Source organism: Salvelinus sp. IW2-2015, linkage group LG19, assembly GCF_002910315.2.
Source record: "Salvelinus sp. IW2-2015 linkage group LG19, ASM291031v2, whole genome shotgun sequence".
Classification (NCBI taxonomy): domain Eukaryota; kingdom Metazoa; phylum Chordata; class Actinopteri; order Salmoniformes; family Salmonidae; genus Salvelinus; species Salvelinus sp. IW2-2015.
This window is the reverse complement of record NC_036859.1, coordinates 23,675,476-23,686,941: the sequence shown is the minus strand read 5'-3', so window position 1 is coordinate 23,686,941 and position 11,466 is coordinate 23,675,476. Positions and strand designations below refer to the sequence as shown.

At 43.2% G+C, this 11,466-nt stretch overlaps 1 protein-coding gene across 4 annotated transcripts in view; it reads left to right on the top strand.

Moving 5' to 3' along the window:
• The first annotated feature begins 1,868 nt into the window (after positions 1–1,868).
• Positions 1,869–11,466, top strand: part of LOC111979455 (solute carrier organic anion transporter family member 5A1) — a 32,275-nt gene continuing 22,677 nt past the window's right edge. Inside the window, exons 1-2 of one of the 4 annotated variants that reach the window (XM_024010007.3) lie at positions 1,869–2,041; positions 3,879–5,284. In XM_024010007.3, the coding sequence (XP_023865775.1) occupies positions 4,300–5,284 (985 nt within the window). In that variant the 5' untranslated portion in view covers positions 1,869–2,041; positions 3,879–4,299. Of the gene's footprint in view, positions 2,046–3,232; positions 3,377–3,878; positions 5,285–7,017; positions 7,216–11,466 lie in introns of those variants that run through there. The other 3 variants (XM_024010006.3, XM_024010008.3, XM_024010009.3) reach the window with 3 other exon arrangements.

The window sequence follows — 11,466 nt, the reverse complement described above, 5'->3', positions numbered from 1 at the left end:
TAAGGTTATCATAGATCTTGAATGAATACATTTATTTGTGTTTGACGTACAAGTGAAGTTTGGACACAATGTTTAAAAAAAAAATGTTTCTACATTGTAGAATAATAGTTTGTCTTCACTATGAAACCAAAAAAGTGTTAAACAAATCAAAATATTTTTCAAAGTAGCCACACTGCACACTCCTGGCATTCTCTTAACTAGCTTCATGAGGTGGTCACCTGGAATGCTTCAACAGTCTTGACGGAGATCCCACATATGCTGAGCACTTGTTGGCTGCTTTTCCTTCACTCTGCGCTCCAACTCATCCCAAAAAGTTGGGTGATTGTGGAGGCCAGGTCATCTGATGCATCACTCTCCTTATTGGTCAAATAGCGCTTACACAGCCTGGAGGTGTGTTGGGTCATTGTCCTGATGAAAAACAAATGATTGTCCCACTAAGCGCAAACTAAATGGGATGACGTATCTCTGCAGAATGCTGTGGTAGCCATGCTGGTTACGTGTGCCTTGAATTCTAAATAAATCGCTGACAGTGTCACCAGCAAACCACCATCACACCACCTCCTCCACGCTTCACGGTGGGAACCACACATACATGCYGAGATCATCCGTTCACCTACTCTGCGTCTCACAAAGACACGGCGGTTGGAACCAAATATTTGGACTCATCAGACCAAAGGACAAATTACCACCAGTCTAATGTCCATTGCTCGTGTTTCTTGGCCCAAGCAAGTCTCTTCTTACTGGTGTGGTTTCTTCGCAGCAATTTGACCATTTGGGCTGCAATCTGAGGTGCAGTTACTAGCCGATTTCTGAGGCTGGTAACTACTGCAGAGGGTAAATTCATTAGAGGTAACTCTGGGTCTTCCTTTCCTGTGGCCGTCCTCATGAGAGCCAGTTTCATCATAGCGCTTGACGGTTTTTGCGACTGCAGTTTAAGAAACTTTCAAAGTTCTTGAAATGTTCTGTATTGACTGACCTTAATGTCTTAAAGTAATGATGGACTGTCGTTTCTCTTTGCTGATTTGAGCTGTTCTTGCCATAATATGGACTTGGTCTTTTACCAAATAGGGCTGTCTTCTGTATACCAACCATACCTTGTCACAACTGATTGGCTCAAAAGCATTAAGAAGGAAAGAAATTCCACAAATTAACTTTTAACAAGGCACACCTGTTAATTGAGATGCATTCCAGGTGACTACCTCATGAAGCTGGTTGAGAGAATGCCAAGAGTGTGCAAAGCTGTCATCAAGGCAAAGGGTGGCGACTTTGAAGAATCTCATCTAAAATATATTTTGATTTTTTAAAACACTTTTTTGGTTACTACATGATTCCATATGTGTTATTTCATAGTTTTGATGCCTTCACTATTATTCTACAACGTAGAAAATAGTAAAAATAAAGAAAAACCCTTGAATGAGTAGCTGTCTCCAAACTTTTGACTGGTACTGTACATCACCAAATGGTTGGGCCATCCAAGCACAGATACCCAACAAAACTAAGTATTACTTTAAAGTATTTTTTAATTTACACCACTGGAAATGACCTGCCATCAAGTAAAGCTGGTAAATGCTACTATATCAGTATTTTTTTTAAATTGTACGAAGTGAACATGTTTCCGAATGCAACAAAGTCACGCATGAACTGAGAGGATGTTTTCACTGGCAGGTGCCAGATGCAGGAGCAAACCGACAAGTGATCACAAGTCTGCAGTGACCATTAACAGCTGTATGGTCAAGTACTGGGCTTTGTACAATAAGCTGATTCTAGATTGGTTTTTAGGGGCAAGTCCCCCCTCTCCCTCCCGACGACACTTCCGCCCCAGTAAAATCGAACCAATAAGGTGGCTCACTCAGTCGGACGCTGCAGAAGCCTATAACCTGGGTTGTGGTAAACATCTTAGATGTTCTTCAGTGAGAGGGTTATAATGTACAGCTTTCTACGGTATAGGATGACGATGGTTTTATCTGGTGCAATTTGATAACGGCCGTCAAATGGGATTTTCGTAGGAATTAAGGGCCCTGATATTGCTTAAAATCGTCAGGTTGGTAAGTACATTTTGTTAGCCAACGTTAAATGTTTTCATTCATAGCTACAACGCGAGCTACAAGCCTGCCACCAGCAGATCATCAGCCGTTCACCCGAGCTAGCCGCGGTTTTAGTTAGTTAGCGTAACGGTAGGCTATGCCTACTCTGAGGGGATTGTAATTGAAAACAGGATCACGTCGGTAAATCCTAACTAGCCGGTCACCGTTTTTTAGTAACATGTCCGTTTTTATTCAATGTCAAGACTGGTTTAATTAGTTCGTCTTCATGTCTAGGTACTGGTAGTTCCAGTACCTACCTACCTACTCGTTAACGTTGCCTTTGGAGAAGCCAAGGGTTTACAGTTTACCCTGCTCTGGGTTCTCAGCTGGACGTATCGACCACAGCTGGCTATAGCTAAAGATTGTTACACCAGATAATGTGATTTAAGAAATATTTTTGRTATCCATTACTAGGAGTTACAGGTTACTGTTTGGTGTAACAGCTCAATTTCGACCAACCTTAATTTGGCGATGCTAGCTATCTTCGTTCTCGATTTGGCCAAACATGTAACGTTATCTAAAACGTCCGTGTCCAATTGCCAGTGGTGTTTGAATTTAGAAAATGCTCCATTATTAAAGTAAAAATAATTGTTTTGTTCAATAAAGAAACCCTACAATGTGTACGCTGCTATCTTGTCTTTAAAATATTTTCTCGTTCTATTTAGACAGGTAAGTGTCATAATGACATGCCGCACTTTGGGGTTTGTCTCTATCATTGAGAGATTTTAGTCTATCTGGACCGGGTTACCCCGTTGGGAGGAGTTTGGAGCGGGTGAAAAGTGATTTGCATTAGTTTTGGAACTGAGCAGACTCCCGGCGTGAGCCAGGTGCCCCGCTCTGGCGATGGCGAAGTTGACTCAAAACAAAAGCGATGTAATTATGCACGTGAAGTGATAAGCAGGATTCTGCCTTTTCACATCCAGAAATGATTGCTTTTGATATAAAACCCTTTATCTGCCTTCCCAATGAAAATGTATGTTTCTGGATGATCACCATGCTGCCTTGTTGACAACATGTCCGATTGGTGTAGATTTACTGTTTGATTTGAGAAGGGCGCGCCTCCTCTTTCGCCCAATGATGTTACGGGCCATTGCCCTGTTCAACCGGGGCCAGCGTAATATAACTCACTCAATATTTAAAATTGACAAGATGGCGGTGTACACATTGTTGGATTACTAAATGGAGCAAAACAATTATTTTAACGGAGCATTTTCTAAATTCAAACGCACCACCTGTAACATTTTAGAAAATGAATGTTTGGCCTAATCGAGAATAAAGATGGTATCGTTAAGGTTGGTTTAAAAAAATGATCTGCAACACTAAACGGTACCTAACCTGTAACTCTCAGTAATCGATACAAAAAAATATTTGGTTCAATCACATTATCTGGTGTAGCTAATCTGGCTCCATGTGAACTACAATCCCGACACTCTGTTTTAACGTTTATAAACGTCAATGATCCTCACTTGCGATATGGTTTTGGAAACATAAACATATTTTCACATAAAAATAATTTCACAAATGCAAAATATACACTTGCTAAATACGGTTTCATTTACAACACTATTCTGGCGTTTTCCTTTCGTTACTCATCGATGTTCGGAGACGCGTTGATGGCTAATTAGAACAGGTGGTTGGTTGTCCTCTAAACAAGTGCTGTAACATGAAAAAAAATGGCAGTGTGGGAACCCTAATCCTATACAGTTTGACAATGATGACATCTAACTAGAGGGTATGGAGGGAGGTGAAAACATTCAATATGTGTGAAATGTATCTTTTTTTTCTTAATTGAAGGTGATAACAAGGGAACCATGTCAACACCACTGTCTGCCATTTTCTTTCTGCTTGACTCAAAACACCAACATCCTCCACCACCTGCCAAGTAGTGATGGTGAGATCCTGCAGCATATCTAGCTAGCTGACGGCATGAGAGTCAACGAAACTAGCGGCCTCGAGCTCAGAATCACATGCTGGCAGAGCACAAGTGTTTGCGAGATAAACAGAGGCAGTGCTGCTTACAGCAACACTGATAAGCCAATGCAGAAACCATATGCCCATATTTTCTCAATTTTATTGGGCCTGGCTTGCAGCCTGAATCTTATTTTTTTACTGGATGAAATGTGTATATTATAGTGTAAGTGGTGTCAGAAATGCAGTGATTGGACTTTTAAACCTACACTTGTGAATTCAGCCAGCTCAACAACCACAAAACACAATGGCTTCCGGTGACCACAAAGAGACAGGGAATGAACTGTCAGAACACCTTCAAATGGATCATGAGTTGAGTCAAAATCAGGACCCTGCTGGGACTAACTTCAAGTCCAAAAGTTTGCCCTCTCTGAATGACTCAGGCCAGCAAAGCAAGGCCTTGTTGACTAAGTCTATGCAGCAACAGGTGTCAATAACGGAGGACAAGAGTACTGAATTCATCCAACTCTCACAGAGGATCAACCTGAACCAACCTTTACCTGAATCCCCCACCAGGACTAATGTTAACTATTCCCCTTCCAGGTCTAGTGTGGTGGGGATGAGTCGTTCAATTAACACAGAGACGCAGGTCAGCAAACCCAGGTGTAAAAATCCTACGAGGCAAGGCTTCATTGCCTCGAGACTACCCCTGATGCGTTTACCCACTAGGAAATACATGAGTGTGATTCTCGAAGACTCACGCTGTTTTTTATGCTGCATGTGCTACCTGACATTTTTCCAGTCACTGATGGTGTCTGGCTACCTTAGCAGTGTAATCACCACCATAGAGAAGAGGTACAGCCTCCGGAGCTCTGAGTCTGGTCTGCTCGTCAGCTGCTTTGACATAGGTAGTCTGCTGGTGGTGGTTTTCATCAGTTACTTCGGAGGCCGAGGGCAGAGGCCCAGATGGTTGGCCGTGGGTGCAGTGTTTATAGCCGTCGGAGCAGCACTCTTCTCCTTGCCTCACTTCATCTCCCCTCCGTACCAAATCCTGGAGGTGAACTCATCACGGGGCAATGAAGGCCTGTGTATGAACAACAACGGCAGTGGCAAGGACTTCCTGGATTTGTCCTCCTGCCCCAGAGACCAAGAGGGTAATGAACACAACCTGTACGTGGCCCTATTCATCATAGCACAGATCCTGGTGGGTATGGGGTCAACGCCCATCTACACCCTGGGACCCACCTACCTGGACGACAACGTCAAGAAAGAGAACGCCTCACTTTATCTTGGTAAGTAACTGTGTGTCTGTCATGGGGTTTGAAAGATGTGAAGATTACACAAACCAAAGTTAATAAACTACTATGACAAAAGGAAGGTAGCTCAGCTAGCAAATGTGTATTGATCTGGCCCAGGGCTCCAGACCAATGTTTTCCGCTGGTGGCACTGGTACCACTAAGTTTTTCAGTTGGTTGCAGCATCCCGTGATTTGGTTGTATCATCTTATATAACTTTTTAGGATCAATTTACTTGTCTGAAAGCTCAAGTCACTTGTCGCCCCCCCCCCCCCCCCCCCTAAAAAAATGATCTGTAACAGCATGAAAATTGTTGGTTGACGGAAGGAACCACTTCACAAAATAACATTCATAAATCAGCTGCTCAACAGGACCTTGATAAGCAGACTTGTGTTTGATGAGCAGGGTTGGATCAAAGCCAGTATCAAAGCCAGTAGCTCTCCAGATGGTGGGTTGACGGATTACGTGTTTTATACAGTAGCCCATCAGTGCAGTTAAGTACCTTGCTCAAGGCCACAACGGCAGGAGATATAATTCATGGTATCAGAGACCAGGAGCCATCCATCGTCCAGTGATAATAATTTTTTATTTTTTTTACAATGTGTTTGAGCAGGGCTGGAGCAAAAGCCTGCACACCCAGTAGCTCTCCTGGAGAATGGTTTTCCACCCTGCAGCATTACAATCAAAACCAAATACTTGTTATGTCTTTATGAAATAATTCACTCATTCAATGAACCAGGGATCAAATGGCTGAGGTGGGCGGTGTAGCTAATGACTAACACATGTTTGTCTTTTTGTAAGGCTAAAATATTCAGTGTTCAGGGTAGATCTTGACAGCATAGTTACTTGTAAATTAGGCTTTTCTAAGATTTTCTTTTTTACTTTGTCAGAATTACTTGGCCAATATTGAATGGAGGAGAATCCTAGCTTAGCAACGGTGTCAGAATTATTTCTGACCACCTAATTTTGAGCTCTTGAGACTGTTCTATTACTGGAGTATGCAGCATTGGTTTCATCAACTGTGCACCTGTACCAACTGGCCATTTGCAGTTATTCTCGAGTACCGGTGGAAAGGTATTTTAAGACATGGCAATGACATTAATGCATGCTAAATAGTTAACTAACAAGATTACCAGCCAAACTACACAATGTTTTGAATTGGCATCTAGTTAGTCTGTTGTGCAGTATATCGTTATTTTACCTGCTGTGCAATGTCTCCTCTTTCTCAACGGCCCACTCGCACTGACACATACACAGGTGATGCACACACTGCTGACCCAAAATGTGCTTTAACTGAGCAAATAATTCACTAACGAGCAATGCATATCAACAAATGTGCGCACACACTAGGCTTGCTTTGAACTCAAACGCGTCTCACGACTGCATGGTTGAAAGACTACTCATGCCTGCCAATGCAGAACTACAATTATGCTCCGATGCCCTCTGCAGTGATTGGAAGAACAGTGCCCAACACATCGCATCCGGAGGATGCTTAGATCCAATTCTGATTGGAATAGCCTGATTCTTTGATATTGTGATTATTGCATGAACTTGTTTTTTACTTGTCCATTCGGACAGCTTAAATCTACTTGTCCAACAATTTTTTTTCTTCTTGCAAGCCTACAAGCGTTAATGTCGAGCCCAGAGATTACTGAGATGTTATTGAAGAAATAAGTTGTTTAATCATCTTTTCATGTTGTGATTCAAAATATGAATGTGCAACCTAATCCAGTGATTGTCATGCATTTTGGGTAGACAGTTATGCTATTGTTATATTTTACTGTTAAAATAGAGCTCCAGAATTAGTCTAGGCAGCCGCTAGTGGGCACTAGATCTCCAGTATTGTCTAGGCTTAATGTGCTCAGCTGGTAATACACGTGTCTCCAACGACTGGTTCGTACATAACATCCAACATGAAGGCTACAAAGGTATGGGTTTCCGCAACTAGCTTTAATGGCGTGCCGCCGGAAAAAAACGGGAAAAATGTGCGTACTGTCTTAACCACATTTTCCTGCTGTTGCACACTGCGTTCAGCCAGTCAGGTTGCAGCAGTCTGTTTACCTCTGCTGAATGCTGGGCGCAACATCACAAAGTAGCATTAGCCATTCTAGCTGCCTTTCCACCTGCCTCTGCCTATACACAAGGCCTTACAATACACATTTGTCTATTACGAAATTAGCTACTTAAATGTTTTTTTTTACCCCTTTTTTCTCCCCAATTTCGTGGTATCCAATTGGTAGTTAGTCTTGTATCATCGCTGCAACTCCCGTACGGACTCGGGAGAGACGAAGGCCGAGAGCCATGCGTCCTCCGAAACACGACCCAACCAATCCGCACTGCTTTGTGACAGAATGCCCACTTAACCCGGAAGCCAACCACACCAATAGGTCGGAGGAAACACCGTACACCTGGCGACCGTGTCATCGTGCATGTGCCCTGCCCGCCACAGGAGTCGGTGGTGCGTGATGGGACAAGGACATCCCTGCTGGCCAAATCTTCCCCTAACCCGGACGATGCTGGGCCAATTGTGTGCCGCCCCATGGGTCTCCCGGTCATGGCTGGCTGCAACAGAGCCTGGATTCGAACCAGGATCTCTAGTGGCACAGCTAGCAACTGCGCTGCAGTGCCTTAGACCACTGCGCCACTCGGGAGGCCCGGCTGCTTAAACTTTGACTTCAGTTATTCAATCAATCCTTGTTCCTTTCAACTGTCGTCCTAGATCTTCTCCTTCCAGTGCTCTGAAACAATGTGAACTCATTAAGGCCTTAACACTGAAAATAAAAGAATAGTTATGAAACAGGCTTGTAATTCTGTGGTGGCCTGGTGCCTGCCTCCATTACACTCAAAGAAAAAAAACCTACACAAAGGGATTAGCTCCTAGGATGTGTCCCAAATGGCACCGTATTTAAAAAAAAATATATATAGTGCACTACTTTTGACCAGAGCCTTTTAGGGTGCCAATTGGAACACAGCCCCCATAGTCGCCTTTCTTCTCCTCGACCCTGTCTCTAATGATGTTCTTGTGGAAGGCCAGTTCACAAAGGACTTGGTGCTTTGATCATGCGGTCTGTCTTTTGGTGCCAACCAGCAGTATGGTGGCTGGTTATGCATTGGCCAGGATGTGAGGGGATGGCCCATCAGGACCCACCCGCCTGCCTGGAACACACTGTATCAAATGACACCCATCAGGGCTCTGGTCTAAAGTAGTGCACTACATAGGGAATGAGGTGTCATTTGAGACAGCCTAGAGTGGACAACACTAATGGTACTTGACAGATCTCTGATCAGTATAGCCACAGACAGTTACTCTGTGAGGACAGGACGTGACTGTTGGGTAATATAGCAACGGTTTATTAATTGAATGTTCATGGAGTTCCAGGAAGAGCCATTTATGAACTTTGGAAATGAGAGAATGGACCTATAGTTAGTCCAAAAAAGGCTAGATAACCAATGTTCTTTACCAGATTAAGAGGGTGCCTGCAGTATTCTATAATCTGAGATTGTATACACAGTGTATATATAATTTGAGATTTTGTTGCTACTAGAGTTATTACGTAGGTAAGGTTGTTATGAGGAGTGTGGACATGTCTGACCAACAAAATGCAACATTTTCTGCGACTGCACTACTAATAATATAAGAACAAGAACGGGTGGACTGACATCATCCTGAAACAAAATATTATTTTATTCTGAGTGTTATGTTATTTAGAGGCACATGTTGAAACAGACCCAAAAAGAGGGGGTGTTCCATGAGAGATGAGTACTGGAGAAAAAAAATAGGTCCGTGTTATCATTAGACAGAATAAAAGATATTGCCTCTCAGCACCGTCAATAGATGCATGGCAATTCAAGTAGACCTAATACAGTAAGAAAAACATATATTTCACATACAGTGCCTAGTGAAAGTCTATGCACCCCTTGCACAGGTTTTTAGACACATTTTACTGCCTTAAAATTAATGTTATTATAAAATGGGATTAAGTTGGATTTTCCCCCCTACCAATCTAAACAACCTGCTCCACATTTTCACAGTGAAAGAGAAATGATCAAACATTTTCTAAATGTATAAAAATGAAGATTTCTTGATTGCCTATGTCTTCCCACCCCAGAGATAATACTTGGTGGAAGGACTTTTGGTAGCAATTACAGCTGTGAATCCATTTGAATAAGATTCTGTCGACTGCACAACTCTTAMGGCAACATGCACCGAGTTTAGGAATATATTAGGAACACGGTCCTAATATTGAGTTGCACTCACGTTTTCCCTCAGAACAGCCTCAATTCATCGGGGCATAGACTACAAGGTGTCGAAAGCATTCCACAGGGATGCTGGACCATGTTGGCTCCAATGCTTCCCACATTTCTGTCAAATTGACTAGATGTCCTTTGGGTGGTGGACCATTCTTGATACACACGGGAAACTGAGTGTGAAACCCAGCAGCATTGCAGTTCTTGACACACTCAAACCGGTGCGCCTGGCACCTACTACCATACCCTGTTCAAAGGCACAAATATTTTTTTTGCCCATTCACCCTCAATGAATCCATGTCTAAATTGTCTCAACTAAGGCTTAAAAATCTTGTAACCTGTCTCCTCCCCTTTATCTACACTGATTTGAAGGTGATATCAATAACAGGCGGACTACACCGCTCGGGTCGCGTGCGTTGCAAAATAAATTTAGAAATCTATATTATTCAATTATTGCACCCACACTGCTCGCGCGCCAACGAGTGTCTGCGTTGTCACGGGCTAAAGTCAGTTCTATTTGTGATGCAGATCGCGCTGCAAGTCCTGTCTTTCCCATCTCCTCATTGGTTATACCCACGTGAGTGACTGAAAGACGAACGAGGTCAGTGGCGGTAATGCACCTAATTTATGAAAGTTGCCAATCGCAATAAAGTCAAGAGAAGAAAAGGCCTGGAAGGAGGAAAGATGACTAGAAACGATTCGGTTGACTGTTTTATGTATGGATTAATTGTCAGAGTAGAGGACCTTGTGCATTTCAGGTAAAATAACAACTCAATGTTTATATCCCAGGACAAATTAGCTAGCAAGTGCAAGCTAGGTAGCTAAATTGCCATAAATGTTTAATGCTTTTTGACTTGTCCCCAAATTAATGTAATTGGTTCAGAGTTTGTTTTGATATTTTAACCTGCGTGTCGTGATCGCGTTTGGTGTGTGGAGGGACAAAATAAATTTATGCAAGATGGCGCACACGTGCCACCGGTTTGGGTTCCGTGTAAGGGATCAAGGTGACATCAATAAGCAATCATAGCTTCCACATAGATTCACCTGGTCAGTCTGACATGGAAAGAGCATGTGTTCCTAATGTTTTATACACGTAATCCCTTTAAAAAATAAAGTTTGTCAAAATTGCTCAAGCTCAGTACATGTGGTTGGGAATGATTTTCAAGCAAACTCAACACAAGACTGAGACTGAACACTCAACACCTCTTGGAAAAACATTCTGGTGTGTCTTTGGCATTAAATGTTGTGTGGTTGTCCTGCTAAAAATAAAACTACACTGCTCAAAAAAATAAAGGGAACACTTAAACAACACAATGTCACTCCAAGTCAATCACACTTCTGTGAAATCAAACTGTCCACTTAGGAAGCAACACTGATTGACAATACATTTCACATGCTGTTGTGCAAATGGAATAGACAACAGTGGACTTACATTATGAGCATTAGCAAGACACCCCCAATAAAGGAGTGGTTCTGCAGGTGGTGACCACAGACCACTTCTCAGTTCCTATGCTTCCTGGCTGATGTTTTGGTCACTTTTGAATGCTGGCGGTGCTTTCACTCTAGTGGTAGCATGAGACGGAGTCTACAACCCACACAAGTGGCTCAGGTAGTGCAGCTCATCCAGGATGGCACATCAATGCGAGCTGTGGCAAGAAGGTTGCTGTGTCTGTCAGCGTAGTGTCCAGAGCATGGAGGCGCTACCAGGAGACAGGCCAGTACATCAGGAGACGTGGAGGAGGCCGTAGGAGGGCAACAACCAGCAGCAGGACCGCTACCTCCGCCTTGTGGCAGGAGGAGGAGGGAGGAGCACTGCCAGAGCCCTGCAAATGACCTCCAGCAGCACCAAATGTGCATGTGTCGCTCAAACGGTCAGAAACGACTCCATGAGGGTGGTATGAGGGCCCGACGTCCACAGGTGGGGGTTGTGC